Here is a 22,832-nt window from a genome sequence, read left to right on the forward strand (position 1 = left end):
TAGTCGAATTGATGTTGAGCAAAGAGATAGATCTAATGCACTTGGGCGTGCCGGAGGTCTTGGGATCCGTGTCATGCTACCCATATTTAATACCGTCATGCTAAAATTGTCACAAATGTTTTGTATTAAAGATGATCTGCTATCATTGTAAACGGAACCCCACATAATACCGTGCGAATTTAAATCCCCCAGAATCAATCGTGGTGCAGGAAGGGCTTCAACCATTTCATTAAGCTGTTGCTGTCCAACTTGTGCTTTTGGAGGAATATAAACCGAAGCTATGCAAATATCTTTGCCTTTAATGTTTATTTGGCAAGCAACAACTTCTATACTAGAAGTTGAAGGGATGTTTAATCTATAAAAGGAATAGCATTTCTTAATTCCCAAAAGCACTCCACCATACGGAGAGTCTCTATCGAGACGTATAATGTTAAAATCATTAAAATTTAAAGCTATGTTTGAAGTAAGCCATGTTTCGCATAAAGCAAATACATCACATTTTTGACTATGCAATAATATTTTAAATGAATCAAGTTTTGGCATGATGCTTCGACAATTCCACTGCAGGACAGTGATTGTATCATTTGCGACGGGTGATAAATTATCCATCAAAAGATACAAAACCTGAGACAATTGGCCATTGAGCTGATAACTGCTTAAAAAGGTTCTAGCTATTGGAAGGAATGCCATTATGAGGGTCTTTAAGGGTTCAGATATATTGAATGCTGAGAAAATCCGTTCAACAATTTCCGAAAACTTCAGTAATCCTGTTGGTGGCTGTGAAATGGAGCCCACTGGATTATTATCTTTTTCTGTACTAGATCCTGGATTGGTTTGTGAATTTGACAAACCAGGAGGCACAGTCTTTGGTTTTGACTTTTTTTGTTTAACACGGGGATCTTTTTTTGAAGATGAAATTTTAGGTGTCTTTTTTGGTAATTTGGAGGAAGACTTCTTCCTCTTAACTGACCCTTGGGTAGTGATAAACGAATTACCTTCACTATTTTCGTCAGAGTCAGAGTCCTCTGGTTCCTCTAGATTTGAAAACCCGTTTTCGGTTTCCAAAGGGGGGACATCAATGACCGTTTTAAGCATTTCTGCATATGTGCGCTTAGACCGTGCTTTTAAAGAAAGCTTAATTTTGTCTTTGTGCACTTTAAATGCAGTGCATACTGAAATATCATCATGAGGACTATTCCCACAATAAATACATTTTTCAATTTCCTTGTTGCAATCATTATCTTTATGAGGCCCTTCACACTTAATACATTTTGGTTTATTACTACAGTAAGTAGCTGTGTGGCCGAATTTTTTGCAGTTCGTACAATTCATTACATTTGGAACAAAAAGCCGAACAGGGAGGCGAATTTTATCGACATAGACATGGGACGGCAACGCAGACCCGGCAAATGTCACTCGAAACGAGTCTGATGGGCGATAAACTTTTTTTTCCTCTTCATGAACTACTGAGTACAGTTGTTTGCACTCCAGTATTTTCACACCCTCAAGCATAGAGTTCTTGAAACGACCAACACCATGCTTGAGTAAATCATCTACCGAAAGACTCGCTTCGGTAACAACACCGTCAATTTCGACATCTTTGGAGGGTATGTAAACTTTATACTCTTTATTGAAATGTTCCGAAGAGACAATATCATTCGCGTGTTTCAAATTATTTACCACAACACGAATTTTATCGTTATTTACTTTTATGATCTCTTTGATTGAAGAGTATCGTGATGTCAAACCTTTATTAATTTGAAAAATGTTTAATGGCTTTGATATACGTCTAAAAAAGACTATCCAAGGCCCAGAAGAGCTCTCCTGATATTTTTTCGTTCGTGGGGGTATCGGATTCATGCTAGGATTTACATCCATGGATTCATCCATTACATTAAAATTTTTAACTAAACTTTAAAATAAAATTTGAAACCAACACTACACAGTACTCAATCAAAAGGAAAAGAAAAAACTTCTACCTTGAAATTGTTGTCTATCTCCGTTGCACTGCCGTGTAGATCCTCGTTGCTCTAGATGTTCTTGTTGGATGTATCTGGACGTTGATACAATGCTGAAGCTCACTGTAGCGATAGAATATGATGTGATGCTACTGCTACCTGACATCCAGCACCACTCGAATTCCGATTTGCTTTCTTCTTCGCCAGCTGTAACCAGCGCAGGTCACCGGTGTATACCTGCGTGTTGTATGGCAGTGGAAAGACCGAGTTGTCTTGTCTCCTTCTTCCTAGTGCTCCGCACCGATATGCTTCTGCACCGAAGTGCCTTCGCACCGGTGTGCCTTTGCACTCTCCTGCTTCTATGTGCCTTTGCACTCTTCCTCTTCGATGTGCCTTTGCACTCTCCTGCTCAGCACTTGTGGCTGTATATTGCGGCCTGGGTAGAGTTTGGGAAACGCCCTTTGTTGTTTCCTTCACCAGCTTGGCCCAGCACTAGGGCTCTCTTATGCAGCACGACTATACGTTTTAACGGCTGCTGCCAACAGGTCTCTACCTGTAGTTCAACCGTTGTCGTATTTAACGCGTGTAAACCAACCAGCGTTATTAAACTGTACGCTTCTATACACAACCTTCTCGGTTGAACGGCTATTGTTTTCCCACTCATTGTCAATATAATGATAGAATCATTGAATGGGTGTATCCGATTTTTTTGTCAAAATATTTAGGATGCCTACAAATTCTTCTTGACATTTCAAATCATTTCACTGCGCAATAAATGAAAATATTATAGTGTAGTTATATTTATATTATATTATATTATATTATATAATATAATATTATATTATATTATATTATATTATATTATATTATATTATATTATATTATATTATATTATATTATATTATATTATATTATATTATATTATATTATATTATATTATATTATATTATATTATATTATATGTTATATTATATTTTAATATATTGTATTACCTTATTACCGGTCTTATGACGTAAGTCGCTTAGAGAAAAAATAATTACTTAAATGAGCTTGTGGTTATTACGAGCATCACATCACCAAAATTTTGTTGTCAATATGATTTTCACTATAGTGATTACTTCACTGTGCGTGACACTGGAAATAGGGAAAATCAAATGAAGTGACATGTAAGTGAAATGAATGTGGAAGTGGAAGCGAGTGTAGTGAACAATAGAGTGTACGAAATGGGCAAATACGATTTAACAAAGCCTGAAACTTGGCCTACAAGACCAAATTCAATTTGCCTTGATTTCAAGCGCGGCAAAGTTAGACCAGCATCAACCGAAATTGATATCTTGCTTAAGGAACGAATGCATCTAAACGTTAATGATGTAAGTGAGATTCAATTCAACAAGGCGTCTAAATGTGTGTACATTATGTTCAAACGTGAAAGAGATGCAATTGCATTTGCTTCGGTTAATAACGGGGTGCACAGTGTTGATCATGATAATGTTAAATATAAAATCCCTGTGTACTTGGTAGACAATGCCATAGAAGTACGCATGCATGACCTTCCCCCGCAGACCAGCGATCAGTTCATTCGGGAAAGTATGTCGCACTACGGTGAAGTTCTTTCCATCGAAAAGGAAGTATGGCGGAATTTTTTTCCGGGTATCCGGAATGGCGTGCGAGTGGTACGTATGCAACTACGTAAAGCCATTCCATCTTACATCATTTGTGATCAAGATGGGATACATCCATGTAAAGCGCTGATTACGTATGAAAATCAGCTGGTTACATGTCAGTTTTGTGAACAACCTGCACACTACGGCAAACCTTGCACTGAAACTGCAAAAAGGACATCTTCAAACAAAAACAAGGACAACCGTTCAACAACGGAAACTAGTGAGCGCAGTACTCCTGTTTCACCATCAAACCAACCAGCAACTGCAATTAATGTCCAACAAGGCGCGTCTACAGCAACTATCCGCGAGCCCAAAACTGCGAATTACAAGAAAAACGAAAAAAAAACAGAAACCAACAACGATGCCACCGATGCGGCAATGGATGACGAGACGAGCCACGAACAAAGTGCCCCTCAATCATCGCAAGATAAAAATGGAAGCTCCTCCCCCTAGAAAAAGGGTGACAACGAGATCCAATGGTAAAAAAATTATTTTGTCTAATAAGAACATGGCTAAATCGACCACGTAAAGCTTGTACGCGAATTGACCTGAATAAAAAAAATTATAAAAAAAATGAAAGAGGAATGCATTATCACATCACTAAGTGGATGAAGAATAGGTTTTCATCATAAAACCGAACCAAGAAAACTCAATTTATCAAAACAAACACAAGTTTTTGGGAATGTATCCGTAACCGATACGCACGCCTGCTAAGCCATCTCATAGAAAAGTGAGTGATTTCCGTTTAGGAGGCTTTTGACCACTATTTCCGGTACTTTCGGGACCCAATTCGGATACCAGTATATCCGATGAGACTTTGTGTAGTAGTCAACCTGGCAGTCATTTGAAATAGAGAAACTTATTTACTATTCTTGAAGAATTAGCTCATCTTTACACATTCTTCTACGAAAGCAATGTATAAAATCTACAGTTTTTCACTCGCCACCCTGTAATCCCGGAACCGGAAGTCAGATTCATATGAAATTCATAAACTATCTATGGGTCAATAGAGGCTTTCATTTGAGCCTTGAGTTTGTTAAAATCTTAGAGAAAAGTGAGTGCATATTTTTGTCACATACACACTAGAGATGGTCGGGTATAGAAATTCTTATACCCGAACCCGACCCGTACCCGAGTGATCAGCAAAAAAATTTATCCGTACCCGACCCGTACCCGATTAAAAATTAAAAAAATTACCCGTACCCAACCCGTACCCGATCAATAATAAAAAAAATTACCCGTACCCGACCCGTACCCGAAAAAAAATAAAAAAATTTACCCGTACCCGACCCGTACCCGTTTAAAAATTACCTGTACCCGTACCCGACCCGAATGAGTAGTAAAAATTTTACCAAAATTCAGTATGGAAAAAATAAAGTGTTTTAGATATCGAGCCGTATCAGGCTCTAGTTGGTAAGAAAAATACATTAAAATGCTTGTTATAAATAAATACAATGTGAAGCATTAATAATGTAATGTAACTTTTTTTTAAACATGCAAACCATTTTCGTTCAGCGGAAGGATACAACTAAGTTTCTGTCAAATCAGAAGTGACATTGAGGTTACCAATGTCGAAATAACCGCTAGTTCAAAAATAAATGTTAGATGGCGGACCCTGCAGATTTTCAATGTCTTTGGTATTTTATACTCATTCACAAATGTCAACAAAAGGGAGTAATATGAACTCAAATTTTTCGAGAAGCATATTTACCCAAAATGTCGTAATACCCGTTGTATTCAATTTTGGGTTGGTATGGTTTTCACGAAACAGTGCGAATTTGATCCAATTCTTTAGAACCACAAGTAAGCGTGCTTATTGTCTTGACACACAAATAAAAATTCACATTCGAATCACTTGAAAAATCACGTAAAATAGTTCCAAATGTCAAATTAAATATTATACGTGACGAAAATGAATGTTATGCGAACATCCCCTAAAATGAATAGTGTGTTATCAGTTCGTTTACGTGAATTGACCAAAGAATCAAACAATGTACGTGTGTGAAAAATTCAATTTTGAACATGGTGAACAGTGAGTCCTTCAAGTGTAAGTAGTTTGAACATTCGTAGGAAATTTTTTTGGTTATAATTTTTTACTACAAAGCAAAATTAATTATGATTTTGATTTAAATTAATCTGTCAACTATGCCCTTTTTGTAAGCCTCACAAACCCACACCCACGATGTTATCGGTAGCTGGTGGTTTTTACAGCCATTGAACCGGTGGAACCCTCAACGAGTGAACACGGTGAAAATTTGAGTATTTCGCGAGAAAAGATTTTCACCCTTACTTTTGCAACTCCACGTTGTCACGCATCGAGATTTTCACTTGTAGTCCAGTGAAAAGAAACGAAAATTAACTAGCAATATAGCCCAACTTGCTGTGCCATCAATCGGTGTCATTTAAAGTGAGGCGACACCACCCAGAAGTGCAGAATAAGAAGAACTTCGATGCAGATTTTCTGAAATAAATGTTTAAAATAACAGTTTTCTGGTATCTGAATGTGATATGAGTACTACACTACATTTTATATACTGCCCATACTTGCATATCAGTCCCATATGGGAAATCGGCATGTTGAGAAAAAGACAATCAAAAGTTTATTTCCGATTTTTTACAAGCCAGCTGTCGTATGTTCGAGCCCCGACCTGACTCTGTACGCTAAGAATCGGCTGCGAAGTCTGTTGAAACAGAAAGGCCAAATTCCACGAAAGGAATGTAATGCCAAGACTTTGCTTTGCTCCCTAATGCTAAATCTTGGTATTATTACATGAAATATCGGTAATACACCTTTGCTGTTCCAATATTGCAACAAATGAAATTATTGAAATTTTGCACTGAATGGGACTGATATGCGGGTACTTTAGCATATGGGACACAGAAATGAGTTGATATTTTTTTATATTTTACTGAACAAACCCTCAACTTTAATTGCAATTTCTGAGAGTATATTGAGGAAAGACACCATTCCTCAAGCTAACTCAAAATTGGCGAAAATCGATATGAGACTGATATGCGAGTATGGGCAGTATATGAATCAAATAATTTTTACTGGATTGTGCATTAAACAGCTTTAAAATAGCAGTCCATTAAAACCTACGTGAAAAGTAGATTCCGACCGCAACATCATAGAGCTAAGGCAGTGTGTCTTATTAAATATGTTATAAACAAAGTAGGGCGGGAAATAACAGTTCGGCTGAAAAGTTCGTATCGTTTAATAGAAACACACATTTTTTTGCCAAAATTCGTTTTTATTATTCAACATAATTGCCATCAGAGGCGATACAGCGATTATATATTATATATCGACGAAAAAAATCGGTTTTATTTCGATATAACAGCTCCAAACACTGCTTAGAATCATCAATTCGTTGTTGTTTTTGATCGATTGTGAGCTCACGCGGCACCCATTTTGCACAAAGCTTTCTCATATCCAAATATTCGTGAATAATATGTCCAACACGTTCCTTTGATATCTTTAGGGTATCAGCTATCTCGATCAATTTCACTTTACGGTCATTGAAAATCATTTTGTGGATTTTTTTTCACGTTTTCATCGGTAACAGCCTCTTTTGGACGTCCATTGCGTTCATCGTCTTCGGTGCTCATATGACCAGTACGAAATTTTGCAAACCATTTACGAATTGTTGCTTCGCCCGGTGCAGAGTCTGGATAACACTCATCAAGCCATTTTTTGGTATCGGCGGCACTTTTTTTCATCAAAAAGTAGTGTTTCATCAACACACGAAATTCTTTTTTTTTTTCATTTTTATCACAATAACAAAAGTAGCTTCACTCAAAATGCAATATCTCACAAACTAATAATCAGACAGCTGTCAAATTTATAAACGTATTTTTTGAAGGTTGGTACTAACTGAAAATGGTATGGATGTAATTCTAGTGGCGCCCTCTCATAGAAACGATACGAACTTTTCAGCCGATCTGTTATACACATAACTTTTCACGTAACTATGATTGATCTTTTTTTTAAATGAAGAAAAAAAATGTTTTTTTCTGGAAAAAGATGCCAGTTGACAGGTCTGGTCCTAGGCGCGAATGTCGAAACCCCTTGAATCAAATTGATTATTTTTCGGAAGAACTGTTTTGCAATGAAAAAATCTCGTCAACGTGTAAACGTATTTCTGTGAAGTATAAATGGGCGGGTAATCGATCCGAAAAAAAATTTACCCGTACCCGACCCATACCCGAGTGAGCCGTAAATTTTTTTACCCGTACCCGACCCGTACCCGAGTGAGCAGTAAAATTTTTTACCCGTACCCGACCCGTACCCGATTGAAAATAAAAATTTTTACCCGTACCCGACCAAAAACCCGTCGGGTACGGGTACGGGTCGGGTTTCGGGTAAAATACCCGATACCCGACCATCTCTAATACACACACAGACATTTACTCAGTTCGTCGAGCTGAATCGAATGATATATGACATTCGACCCTCTGGTCTCGGTTCAAAAGTCGTCTTTCACAGTGATTGCATAGCCTTTCTTTATGAAAAAGACACAAACCGAGGTCTTATCTGTTTTCACCGAAAACTTTTGCTCGGGCAGCTTTCCAAACCCAATCTTTAAATATATTTCGCCGTTCATCAATGTGCATCCCGGGTACCTCGTGAGAACCTCATCATATAACTACCGAGCTCATGTTTTGGCCATTCAATTTGGTTTGGCTGTTTGTCGGCACGATACGAACGATAATTTTTGCGTAGCCATATGCTCAAGACACGAAGGTTTCAGTTTATAACAAGGAACTTTTGGTACAGTAGCGTAGCTATAATATGAGATATCAGTTGTTAAACAGATAATTCTTTACGAGCCTTCTAGGATTAAAAGAGTGAAACTTGAAGTCTCATTGTCTTTCTCAGTCTACCATCTGAGTTCTTACCCGTTTTATGATAATGAAAAGATTGCACCTGTTTATTTCAATTTGCCTACCGTCTCTAAATAAAGCAAGGTAATCGCACACCGAAAGCATAAATTTATCTTGCCATGGTATTTTCACACTTCTTTTCCCGAATTAAACGCTCGATGCCAGGGGGCGAAATATGACTTTCTGATTTAGTGGGACGGTCTGGGAAACGGTTGCCTGTATCGGTTACACTCCGGACGGTTCTGCCTCACTTGAATTCGGAATCTTCATTCATCCCTCGAAGCATTCTTTCGGTTTGGGCGTTCCATCCGATCTAGATAATGCTCGTGTCTTTTATGATTTTCGGAGGGTCATAACCGTTTGGGATCTCGGTTTATTCCTTGACACCACTTGGTTTATTAGTTTTTCTGTTTTGTTTTTGGACGAGCTAGCTGCAACCTAGCGACCAGGGTGTGGTAAGACGACTTATGATTAAGTCGTTATCGTCTACCCCGCCACAGGCTGTATTAAGCAAAGGAGTCAGGAATATAATTAAAATAATATGGTTCTCATTTGCATAACAAAATACCCAAGTCGGTTGTTTTATTCTGTGTTTTCTTTCCGGCGGCTCTTGAGTATTTCACTTGTACTCTGCGGTTAGACTTGTACGTTACTATTTGCTTCGTGCAGGTTCCACTATCGCCACCATTACGAAGCACTATGGGGAATTTAGTTATTTTTTTATTTGCTAATTAATCTACAAATTGTTCGCTTTCGTTTTGCCAGCGAGAGAATAAAAACGACAACGGCGATTGAATAATTCATTGGCAAGAAAGTGAAATTATTTTTAGAATATCGATCAAATTAACAATAAATGAGTAACTTCAGCCAACACCTACCATGCGAAACTAGACAGACAGATCTTGATATAAGAAAAAACAATAAATTCTCCAGAACATTCTCATATGCATATCCTGAAATCCGTCCCAAATGGGTTCTTATTTCTTTTGCATGTTCTTAGAGTAAGTTTCAACCACTAGCTTCAACTACATTACGTATTCGATAAGCTCCGGAATGCCACACAAATTGAATGTTTTGCTAATAATTAGGATAAGTCTTGGAACGCTTACCAGAACGACTTGACCCATCACATTGTACCAGAACGTGACCGCCGTGCAAATGGACGGTTTTATGTTGGTGCCGCATTTGTTTACTTTGGTTTGCTTGCTCAGCGTCGATTTGTTTCCTTTTCCTATGCTGACTATTTGCTATGCTGTTTTCGGAAAGGCTCTGATGGTCAACGCAACGAGAACGGCTATCCATTTGCTACCGAAGTATTCTGTGAACTGTTCAGCCCCACAGCGACCGACGTCGTTCTCAGAAAGCGTCATTTAGAACTATTTGAGTACGATGTGCTTCAGTTTGTTGTTGACTCTAACCGATGATCTGATGGTGATTTCGAAGACAGTTAAGGAATGTTTGAATATTTAACTAACTGTTGAGACTTCCTGACCCATCGACCCAGCCCCAATAGCATTATTTCAAGATTCAAATTTAAACCTACTCAACCGGTTAGTAGTTTCGAATATGGAACATGACCATCAACCCGAAGCATCTCATCTTACGACCCATTGTAGAATGAAGTCCATCGAAAATAAAATTAATTATCAATCTTTCTCATACAAAAAGGATATGCAATCACTGTAAAAACCGAGGCACGGAGCGCCGAGTGTCAAATTTCTTCTAAATATGGCTCCAATCAATTTCAATTTGTAGGTTAAGATAGAGTCGGCAGCCTTTGACCAGTTTTCACTACACATTTTTCAAATGAAAGATTCTTAACAGATTCTTTTGTAATTTATAGCGAGTGTTTTCTTTGGAGGTTTGTATTTTCAATAAAGAAAACTCTATTGTCTAAAAGATGTTTTGGCAGTGTAAAGTGACATGTTTTCTAAGTATTGTTTGGCAAATGATCATGAATTGATTGACTCCAGAACAACGCATCCGAAACGTGAAAATTTATTTTCAAAATCAGTGTTCAAATAAACCTGTTCATAGCGCAAAATTCTCTTCAGTGATGAGGCGCATTTTTGGTTGAATGGATACGTCAACAAGCAAAATTGCCTTATTTGAAGCAAAGATAATCCACACCCCGCTCCAGAACTACCGATGCATCCCGATGAAGTCATTGGTTTATGTGGATAAACAAGCAACGATTCTACTTGAAAAAATGGTCGAAAATTGGACCTCCAGAATAAACTTTGTGAAAATAACCGTGGCGACCATATGCCCGAAATCATATTTATGTTAAATGCCAAGAAATTATCTATCAAATTTTTAAAAAATCTGGCCATTTCATAATTTAGTATGTGTTTTATTTGATTTTCAAATCAGCAAGCTCTTGAAAAACACCGTTTAGAAAGGCCGAATTTCATGTACCATTCGACTCAGTGCGACAAACTGAGCAAATATCTCTCTGGGTATGTATATGTGTGAGATAGAGAGTTTGTATGTGTGTGTGTATGTTACGAAAATGTGCACTCGATTTCCTCGGAAATGGCTGAACCGATTGTCACAATTTTAGATTCAAATGACAGTCTTTTGGTCCCATAGCTTGCCATTGAATATTACCCGTATCGGACTTCCGGTTGGAGAATAACAGGAAAAATTTACAAAAAATGAAGGAAAAATGCACTCGATTTTGTCAGAGAACGCTGAACCTAATTTCTTCAACTTAGATTCAAATTAATTTAAGATCTTGTAGTGCCATAGCGTGCTATTAAATTTCTTCCGGATCTGACCTTCGGCTCAGGAGCTACGGGTTAAAAAGTGCAAATTGAAATAGAAAAGTTCGATTTTCTCAGTGCCAGTTCAGTGACCATTTTTTTTATATAAAAATTTTTTATTCAGGCGAATTCGTGTACAAGCTTTACGTGGCCGATTGAGCCATGGTTTTATAAGATAAAATAATTTTTTTACGTTGGATCTCGTTGTCACCCTTTTTCTAGGGGAAGAGGAGCTTCCATTTTTATCTTGCGATGATTGAGGGGCACTTTCTTCGTGGCTCGTCTCGTCCTCCATTGCCGCATCGGTGGTATAGTGGTTGGCTTCCCTTTTTTCTTCGTTTTCCTTGTAATTCGCAGTCTTGGGTTCGTTGTTAGTTGCTGTAGACGCGCCTTGTTGTACATTAATTTCAGTTGCTGGTTGGTTTGATGGTGCAACATGAATACTGCGCTCACTAGTTTCCGTTGTTGGGCGGTTGTCCTTGTTTTTGTTTGCAAATGTCCTTTTCGCAGTTTCAGTGCAAGGTTTGCCGTAGTGTGCAGGTTGTTCACAAAGCTGGCATGTAACCAGTTGATTTTCATACGTAATCAGCGTTTTACATGGATGTATCCCGTCTTGATCACAAATGATGTAAGATGGAATTGCTTTACGTAGTTGCATATTACCACTCGCACGCCATTCCGGATACCCGGGAAAAATTCCGCCATACTTCCCTTTCGATGGAAAGAACTTCACCGTACTGCGACATACTTTCCCGAACGAACCCATCACTGGTCTGCGAGGGAAGGTCATACACGCGTACTTCTATGGCATTGTCCACCAAGTACACAGGGATTTTATATTTAACATTATCATGATCAACACTGTGCACACCGTTATTAACCGAAGCAAATGCAATTGCATCTCTTTCACGTTTGAACATAATGTACACACAGTTAGACGTCTTGTTGAATTGAATCTCACTTACATCATTAACGTTTAGATGCATTCGTTTCTTAAGCAAGATTTTAATTTCGGTTGCTGCTGGTCTAACTTTGCAGCGCTTGAAATCAATACAAATCGTATTTGCCCATTTCGTACACTCTATTGCTCACTATACTGTATTGTCTTTGTTTCTACCGTCTCGACCATAAGCAATTTTCGACTGTGTCGGATGAGATGCGAGCACGAACTGAGTGACAATTGGACAATGCTCTTCCAATTTTCAAAAGCTTACACGGAACGACCGAAATCAGCATTTTCGCGAAAAATTTAGTTGATTTGCTGATTTTAGTTAGTTATTTTTTGAGACAACTAAAAAAATTTTACTTTTGCTGATTTAGATTTTTTATTCTCATTCCCTTAATAATAATAAAATATTTGTTGAAATGACTATTTTTTTAGTTGAATTCACAAATTAAACGTACTGTCATTTCTTAGCTAAGGCACACTTCATATCCAGTCAACTAATTTTTTAGTTGAATTAAAGAAATATAATGTTGTTTTCAACCAATATGAATGATTGAATTGGCTTCTGCAATCTGCAGCTATATGGCGCCCTGTCACCGAAACGGTAACACCTTAATGACTACTAGCCACTAGATGGCACACCACTGCCGAAAAAAATTCAGACGCGGTTGTCTTTTCTATATTGGCAGGTATAAATACGATGTTTTGTTGGAGAAAAAGACATAAACGAAACGTAAACATCTTTTTGATTTTTTTTTTCTTCTAAATCACTGTTTTCTTCATTCTCACTGAAAACTTTGAGCACTCGGAAAACAAAAACCGAATACAAATAGTACACCGGACGGCGCAGCTCGGAAGGTTTGAAGATACAAAAAAACTTCATCACAATTAGAGTGAAACATTCGAAATTCACATCACTGTTCCGCGTAAAAACATTATTACGCACAATCGTTTCAAGTGCGCACAAATTCTGAATAAATACGATTTCCACTAACAGTTTACGACATTTTTACATATCGGTTTAGAAATTTAAATAAAGATATATCGAACACATGCGAAAAACATCAAAACAATGTTCAAGCAGTTTCAATAAGACTGTCCTTTTTAGCTTTTTAATGGATTGTTTTGCTTTGATACTTCTCATGAGTTTTTGGCTAATAAACTTGTTAATAATACCCATTTCAGTTTTGGTTTTTTTGTGCTGTCCTTCAGTAATGATGGTGATAGATAAATAGAAACAAATTTTCTGATTTTAATAACAAAATTAGTTGTCAATGAGAATTTCGTGTTGGATTGAAATATTGCTGGTTTGAGTCCAGGATATTCACCAACTAAACACATTCTCTAAAACTAAGAGTTTTTTCAGCAAAGTAAATTCTCAATTTTAACTAATTTTATAGTTATTTTGGAAATTTTGTTGTTAAAATCAACTAATTCAAAAACAGTAATACGAATTAGGCGCAGAGCTAATTTCGGTCGTTCCGTGTAGGTTTAAATGAAAGTTCTTACAACTACATGCAACTGCTCTACCAAATTTCATCTAGATACGACTTACGGTTCCGGAATTACAGGCTGATAAGTATAAAAATTTCATTTTCAGGAGCGTATCATTATACATGACACGGAAAAATCAAGCCAATACGTTGACTTTGAGTATACCGGATAATAGTTACTCGGTCCGGCAGTACAGAAAAAATGTTCGTATGCTCCAGACCGGAAATCACTCCAATTTCTCAGAAACGGCTGAACCGATCTTCGCAAACTCATATTCAAATAAAAAGTATTATGTTTCCATAAGTTAATGTATAATTTCATTATAAACCGGCTTCATATTCCTTCATATTGTTCGCATCTCATCCAACACAGTCGAAAACTGCTTACGGTCGAGATGATAGAAACAAATACAATACAGTGCAGTGAACAATAGAGTATACGAAATGGGCAAATACAATTTACAAAATCCTGAAACTTGGCCTATAAGACCAAATTAAATTTGTATTGATTTCAAACGCTGCAAAGTTAGACCAGCTGCAAGTGAAATTGAAATCTTACTTAAAGAACGAATGCATCTAGCCGTTAATGATGTAAATGAGATTAAGTTCAACAAGGCGTGTAACTCTGTGTAAATTATGTTCAAACGTGAAATAGATGCAATTGCATTCACTTCGGTTAACAACGAGGTGGACAGTGTTAAGTATGACAATGTTAAATACAAAATTCTTGCGTATGTGGTGGAAGATGCTATAGAAGTATGTGTACATGACCTTTCCCCGCAGGCTAATGATAATTTCGTTCGAGAAAACATGTCGCAGTACGGAGAAATTCTTTCCATCGAAAGGGAAGTATGGCGGATTTTTCCCCGGTATTCGGAATGGCGTGCAAGTGTTGCGTATGCGACTTCATAAGGCGATTCTATCTTATGTAATTTGTGGTCAGAGCGGAAGGCATCCTTGTAAAGCATCAACTGCAACCATCGTGGAACAACACAACCCCACTTCAACTAACATCGGTTTGGACAATACTATGAAGTTTCAAGAGACGCACCAAAACAATGACTACAAAAACACTAAAAACAACAGCAACGACGACGGTAAAATGGAAGAAGATGCGACTCACGAGCCAATGGCCCCTCAACCTACAGTGGATAGGAACGAAAGCAACTCTCCCCCGAGAAAAAGGGTTTAAACAAGATCTCGTAAAAAACATTTATTTGCAACTTATGTTATATGATGAATCGGCTCTGTTTAGTTTTAGGATCTTGGGCTGCATAAAATTAATGTATAAATTAAAAAACTCTCCTTAATCCACCTAGTGGTGTGATAATGCCTTTCTCTTTCTTTAAAGCAGTCTCATGAATTTTTTATTCTTTTATGAATTTTGGCTCATTCTTGACACCAATTAATTCAGATTAATTCGAGTGGTTCACAAAAGCATGCTTCAGTGTTTATGTCACATACTCGGTATCGTTTTTCCAATCAATCGCTTGGCATTTACGTTGCCTATTTATGAAGAGTGATGCTAATCTAAAAAAAACTTCTTAGTCCACTTAGTGGAATTTTCATAGATATTGAAAAATCACCATTGCTAACCCCCCCCCCCCTGTACCACCCTGTACATGATATCGTAAAAAAAGGCTTTAGAATTGCATGAAACATCAAGATTTAGTGTCATCTTTAAAAAAAATTGTTTGAAAAAATTTTGAAATGAAATTTTTGGGACTTTTTTTTGATGACACTAAATCTCGACGTGTCATGCAGTTTTGACACTTTTGGCATCAAAAAAGTTTTCGATTTTAAAAATTTCATGTACTCCCCCCTAAATTTTCAAACTTTAACCGCTGTGCAGCACCCCTTACCCATGTCCGATTCAGCTCAAATTTTGCATGAGGACTTTTTTCGAGGTGCTCAAACTTTTGAACAGTAGCGCTTTTCGAAATTAGAGGTGATCCCAAAATATTGGCACCCTTGTATACATTAGAGCGGTAAAAAACAATGTGTCTTGTCGGTTACGTCACTTATACAATCATATATCCGGAACTAAAAGTCACAGCCATTTGATCTTCGAACTTGATCAATAACCTGACAGTAGCTTTCAAACCAGCATAACTTTGTTCAAATCGGTTCAGCCATCTCTGAGAAGATTGAGCGCGTATAAATATCTTCGAAAAGTGCACACACACATACACACACAGAGACATTTTCCGATCTCGTCGAACTAAGTCGAATGGTATATAACACTATGGGTCTCCGAGGCTCCGTTCAAAGGTTGGTTTTTCCAGCAATTCTAATACCTTTCTATAGAGAAAGGGAAAAACAGTGTTAGACGTATATAAACGCCCCGCACATGAAGCCAGAAAGTTTTTCTGGCCCGAAGAAGCGAATGACCTTAAAGTTAAAACCTCTGTAATCGAAACAAAACAAATAATAATGTAAACATGAGTTATATGAGGAAGGCGTTACAGCACCACTAGGTGGAGTTTATTCCAAATAAATGTTAAAAAGAAAGGTATGTTACATCACTAGGTGAATGAAAAAAGATGTTTTGCTAATATTGACGCTATATCGAAAAACATTTTCCTTGAACGTACCTTTTTTAAAAGTCTAATTAGAAACAGCAAAATGAGAACATAATTTGATACCAATTGAGAAAATGATTTAACCAGTCGAAATCGAATTAAGATTTCAATTTGATATGGCTATCATGATAAGCTTTCGATTTGTTCTCTTCTTGATGTTTGACTTTACTCTGGTACAAAATTTCAACGAAAACTATTGGTTTCTGATAGAAAAAGTAATAATTTTATCGTTATCAGATAATTTTGAATTTCGTTTGTTTTATGCTACTATTATTTCTAGCACTTCATTTGTAAACGTTTGTTGTTTTCAACTTTCTTTCTTTTTCTTACAAACAGATGTCATTGTTTTAAAACTAACACATGGGCTGAAAAGTCCCGGGCCTAACCCATAGATGGCGCAAGTTTTATTGCAGTCACCTTTTTTTAGTGAATACTTATTTTTAAAAGACAGCTGTTCATATCAGATGATATTCTACTCATTAGTTTGTGAGTTACTGTGCTAAGAGTGACGCTACTTTTGTTATTTGCAGAACAATGGATCAAAAATAATTTCGTGTTTTAATTTTACACTGCTTCTTGATGGAAAAAATTACCGTTCAAGCCAAGCAATGGCGTGAAAAGTGTTATGGATTTTTGACCAAAAACAAGAACGTGATGATGATTCTGAGCAGTATTAGGCCATTTTTAAACGTAACAAACCGGAACTTTTCCGTCGATATGTTACAATGGATGAAACATGGATTCATCACTTCACTCCGGAATCTAAACGATCGTCATCTGAGTGGACAACAACTGGTGAACCTCGTCCAAAGTGGCTGTTCGCAGACCTGAAAAATGCTGGCCTATTTTGAGGCAAAAGTAAAACGTTCTACTAAAGTGGTATTGAAATGTTAGAGCGGCACTGGAATTATTGCGTTGCTCTTGATGGAGATTACGTTGATGAATGAAGTTAATTTTTAACCAAAAAACGTATTCTCTTTATTAGGCCCAGGACTTTTCAACCCATGTGTTAAACGTAAAAGAATGACTGAACAGCACTGTATCTGATTCTAACCTTCAATTTAGCCTTCAGTAGTTTTTTTAGTTTCAAGCTGTACAAGCTCGAATTTAAAAAAATATTTCCTTAATTGGTCAATCGCTAAATAATACAAAACTAAACAAAGCTTCCACTTGATGAAACAGAAAAAAAACAATCTCCGCGGTGAGCATATTGAATTTTATTTCCAACGTAATCCAGTAGATCCAATCCGAAGGCATACACTCATTATATTACTTTTATAGGCATTTCTGTTTTAGCTTCCTGAGCTTACCGTCATGCGAAACCATCTGGCAAACCATGTCCCATCTCAGCTGTCCCAGAAGGCGAACAAAAAAGCCACACCAAACCGCAAAAGGCCGGTCTGCAAATAGAAAAATAATAATCCTCCAGCTTAGAGCATTTCACCCGAGGCCGCGTACAAGTCAACAGAAAAAAATACAACCACTCAAATAAAAAAAAACTTCACCGGTGAGGGTACTTGAAAAGTTGCCAAGTGATTGGTGCTTCATTTCCAACCCTCACCATCGACGTTGTTATTACTGGGGAATCACATCACGGAAAATTAATATTCCATTTTTTAACCATAATCACTTTCACTATGGTCCTTCGCCAACTCATCGCCAGTAAGGCCAATTTTCTTCTACTATCACACGTGCTGTGGTTCATTCCGAAGGTGTCAAAGTGTCAGCGCGCAACGATGCGATGCGAGACAAATAACCGTTTAATTGCTTGAATTCATAACACATCACAACTAGCTCACCGCATTGAACCGATCTCTAATACGTACAGCGAAATGTTTCCTTTTGAATGGTAATCAAGCTCGACTCGAAACACGTTGGAGTGTTATGCTATCGCTGTTAAACTCAACTTTTGGTAAGTTATAATTATGCAAATGTTTTAATATCAAACAAACAAACCTGAAGCAATTCTGCACTAATCAGCACTGACGGCTAGAGAGCGGATGGTGCTCCAGTGGGACGACAAGATCAAGCTATCCCGAATCAGTGGTATGTTATTTATGCCTGGTTGGGGGTGTTTTTGTACCGTTGCCCAAAGCCACACAAACATTATCCCCACACATCTTTCCTCCCGCTACGGATTCAATTAGTTGATTGAAACTAAAGTTTTAAATTTATCCTCAGTTTCTTACTGTTGACAGATCTCGCGTTGGTTGGATTTGTGCCGGGAATAGGAAATGGTGTGCCAGGAAAACATTTTCTTCCTCCACATCCCCATCCCGCTGTAGGCGTTATATGAGCCAACATCCTTCGAAAATGTAAGTCTCCTCTTCTGGTATGGCATCATCAGTATGGTGAAGGCAAAGGAAACTGACATCCGAATCTAATGAACTTGAACGAGGAAACGACACAAAGCAAATAAACAATAAAATGAATAAAAAAGTACGAGATTTTTTCCTTGAAAATCTGTATGCTTCCTTCGTACCAGCATTGCAGTGCTGCTTCGAATCCAGGCACGGGCAGCAGAGAATAAAAAAAACACGGAGAAAATTCTAGTGCAAACAGTCGCTGAAAGAATGGTACATTGGAGGTTTATTGTAAAGGCAGCGTGATATTTTTCCCATGGAAAGTTGAAGCTTTTTCTGAGCACTCCGATCGGAGATTGTAATTTACTTGCGGAGCTGAGTCTGACTGTACTGCGCTCTGAATTCAATTAATCAACCGAACTAAAAAATTGATTAAACTTCTAATTTCACAGAATATTACAAGAAGGAAAAGCAAATAAAAACATTTCAAAACAAAAGATTCAGTTAAAAATAGGACAGAAAAAAATGTAATATGAAATTATTTTTAAATAATTTAAATGAATTAAAGCTTGATCGAAAGTCGGTCAGAAAATTTCTTAGAAGAAAAGGAAATTACAAAGAGATTTTCTATTTTCGTAATTTGGAATTCCTGTCAAGTTCAAGAAGAAAATTTTTGACGCTTGAGAAAAAAAAAGAAAATAATAATAATAATAATAATAATAATGGCAGTGGAGGAATTATTTGTGCAATACTATTAGCAGAAGAAAATGTGGAACCACCGGCAAGACAAAACTAAGCTACTTCACCACCAGGCACGTAGCCTGGCCACTCCCGAAATCAGAAACCGAACCCAATAAAAGTTGGATGAAATGGGACTGTTGATCCTGCCTCCCGCTGGATCCTGCACATACTTATTTAGGACTAAAAACGGATGCAAGCGTGCTTCGCGTTTGGCTGGATCCTTTATTAGACATCAGAGAACAGAATGATTTCTCGATAATAGACTGAAGTCACAACAAGTACTTCCAACTGACACGGTTTAATGGGTCGGGAATATTGTGGGATTGTCATGGTATACTTTCGGAGGACTACACCACAACAGAAATGTAAGTATTAGCGTACTTTGATGGAGCGACTAAAGAACGAAGTCGTTGTAAAATGGCTTTATCTAAAGAATATGAGCATCAATACATAACACATGGATCAATAAGTCCCGAGACTAAAGCAGAGATAGCGCTTGTAGTAAACCAGTAACCACGCCTTTCTAGAGTACTAACCTTTGCTTGAAATGGGTCAAAATGTTAAGTCGATCCGACCAGAAACAGCTGAGTTATCGAGGTTGGAGTAAATTCGTTTTGTAGTTTGTTTAAAAAATGGAAAAAACCGAGTTTCGTGTTTTGATAAAACATTGTTTTTTAATGGGTAAAAACACCGTGCAAGCGAAACAATGGATTGTAAAATGTTATCCGGACTCTTGTCCATCAAAAGCAACGATTTGTCGGTGGTTCGCCGAGTTTAAACGTGGTCGTACCGACACAAATGACGCGGAACGCTCGGGTAGACCTGTGGAAGCCGTTACACCGGAAAATGTGAGTGTAGTGACAAAAGTTATAATGAAAGATCGTAAAGTGAAGCTCCGTGAGATTGCTGAGATGACACAGATATCATATGGAAGTGTATTTACTATCCTTCATGAAAAATTGAGCATGAAAAAGGTTTTTTCCAAGTGGGTGCCGCGATTGCTTTCGATGGAACAAAATGCACCCTGCCACAAGTCGATGAAAACAATGGCGAAATTGAACGAATTGGGCTTTGATCTGCTTCCCCACCCCCCATACTCACCAGATTTAGCCCTCAGTGACTACTGGCTCTTTGCTGATCTTAAAAAAATGCTCCAGGGAAAAAGATTTGGCTCAAATGAGGAGGTCATCGCTGAAACTGAAGCTTATTTTGAAGCGAAAGATAATTTTTTTTATAAACATGGTATTGAAATATTGGGAAAACGTTGGAACCATTGTATCACCCTAAAAGGTGATTATGTTGATGAATAAAAAAAAATTGCAAAAAAATGTTGTTTCCATTGTTAGTCTCGGGACTTATTGATCCATGTGTTACTTAGGTACTTATGTGTCCTGTGCACCGGCAGTGGTACAAAGAGCCAATGAGAAAGATTTCCATCCTGATTGTTTGCCTTCGCTTTGACCTGGGCCCAAGTCAAATTCTGATCGACTGGCTAAAATTCCTTGTTCAGTTGCCGCCGCCATGAGCCTCTGCTCTACCTCTGCTACGATGTCCGGCTGGATTCCAGTCCAGCGCTTGCTTGCAGATTTCGTTTCCTCTCTTTCGAAGTGAGTGTCCGACCCACATCCACTTACGTTCCCGAATGTCAGTCAATATCGGCTTCTGATGACAACGATGATGGAGCTCGGCATTCGAAATCCAATTGTCAGGCCACCAGGCACGAATTATATACCGCAGACATCGGTTGATAAACACCTGCAGCTTTTGCGTGCATTCAGCTGGTATACCCCAGGTTTCGCTGGAGTACAACAGTACAGATTTCACGTTTGGATTGAAAATTCGGATCTTACTGCGTAGACGAATCTGATTTGATCTCCAGATATTTCGAAGACTCGCAAAGGCAGACCATGCCTTCGTAATCCGCGCGCCTATGTCGCTCTTGGTCCCACCGTCTGACGCTGTCTGGCTGCCAAGATATTGAAAGCTTTCAACTTTATCCACTACCTGACCAGCTACCGTAAAGTTGGATGGATTGGCCGCGTTGACATCCAACGATTTAGTCTTGCTGACGTTGATGTTGAGACACGCCGCTGTGGAACGTTCGACGAGATAGTTGAGCTTACTCTGCATATCAGAGCGCCGTTGCGATACTAGAACAACGTCATCTGCCAAATCGAGATCGTTGATATACTCCATAGTGATTGGCTGCCAAAGAAGCCCTCGGTTTAGTACATGGTCAATGGCACCAACCATTATCTCGTCTACCACGATGAGGAACAGTAGCGGTAATAGAATACATCCTTGCATCACTCCAGCGACTACACGAATAGGGTCAGACAAGGCTCCATTATGCAGTACTCTACACGAGAAAGCCTCATACTACACTTCGATGAGGTTGACGATTTTATCTGGGACTCCCTTGCGGATTAGAGCGTCCCACAGGTTTTCGTGATTGAGTCGGTCGAAGGCTTTTTCGTAGTCAATGAAGACCAAGTAAAAGGACTCATGGAATTCATTGACCTGCTCCAGAATAACACGGAGCGTGACAATATGGTCCACACAGGTTCTTTCGGCACGAAATCCTGCCTGCTGCCGTCGGAGAGTCACATCGATCTTCTCCTGTATCCGGTTGAGGATAACCTTACACAGAACTTTGAGAACAATACACAGTAACATGATACCTCTCCAATTGTCGCATACAGTTGAGTCCCCCTTCTTCGAATGTCGCGGTGTCCCAGATATTCCGAAATAGTTGATGCAACATTTGATCAGATAGCGTGGGGTCAGCTTTGAGCATTTCCGCTGATATGCGATCGACTCCAGGAGTCTTGTTGGATTTCATGCTTTGGATGGCGGCTTTGATCTCCGGTAAAGATGGCGCCTCGGAGCTGACACGAGAGCAGCTCATGCCGAGATGTAGATGGCTGGTTGACCGTCGAAACTTGAAGAAGTAGTTCGAAGTGTTCAAACCAACGTTTTAACTGGTCAATGGGGTCGGTTAGCAGCTGACCAGTCGCGTCTTTCACTGGCACCCTTGTATTAATCCTTGCTCCACTAAGGCGTCGTGAGATATCATAAAGGGGACGGATATCGCCGGTTGTTGCGGCTTTCTCATCTTCATCGGCCAGGGAGTCCACCCACGCTCGCTTATTTCGCCTACACGAGCGCTTTATCTCCTTTGAGAGGGCCGAATACTGTTGGCAAGCTTGGCGCTACACTTCTCTGGTTCTCGCTCGCTCTATCACGGCTTTTGCGTCTCTCCGTTCCTCGATTTTCCGCCAGGTATCATCCATGATCCACTCCTTCCTTCGGGCGCGCAGTTCACCCAGGTTGTTTTGGCAGGTCCCTGTAAAGGCATTCTTGAACGCCGTCCACTGTTCCTCTACGCTGCCACCTTCAGAAATACCCGCAGCTCTGGTCGCCAGTTCTTCCACCTCTTAACTGCTGGGTCTTCTAATCGGCGTGTGCTGAATCGTCGCCCGAACATCTCCTCCTG

At 38.6% G+C, this 22,832-nt stretch overlaps 1 protein-coding gene across 1 annotated transcript; it reads right to left on the reverse strand.

The window, feature by feature from the left end:
• Positions 1–20,842: 20,842 nt before the first annotated feature.
• On the reverse strand, positions 20,843–21,532 carry LOC131429207 (uncharacterized). The gene has a single exon (XM_058593258.1). It carries the CDS (start codon positions 21,530–21,532, stop codon positions 20,843–20,845), a length of 690 nt encoding a protein of 229 aa, XP_058449241.1.
• Between the last annotated feature and the right edge of the window lie 1,300 nt (positions 21,533–22,832).

Source organism: Malaya genurostris, chromosome 2 (genome assembly GCF_030247185.1).
Source record: "Malaya genurostris strain Urasoe2022 chromosome 2, Malgen_1.1, whole genome shotgun sequence".
NCBI classification, from domain to species: domain Eukaryota; kingdom Metazoa; phylum Arthropoda; class Insecta; order Diptera; family Culicidae; genus Malaya; species Malaya genurostris.

Bases quoted from the DNA above. Each gene is read 5' to 3' on its own strand.
- LOC131429207 (XM_058593258.1), bottom strand. From the start codon at position 21,532: ATGGAGTATATCAACGATCTCGATTTGGCAGATGACGTTGTTCTAGTA.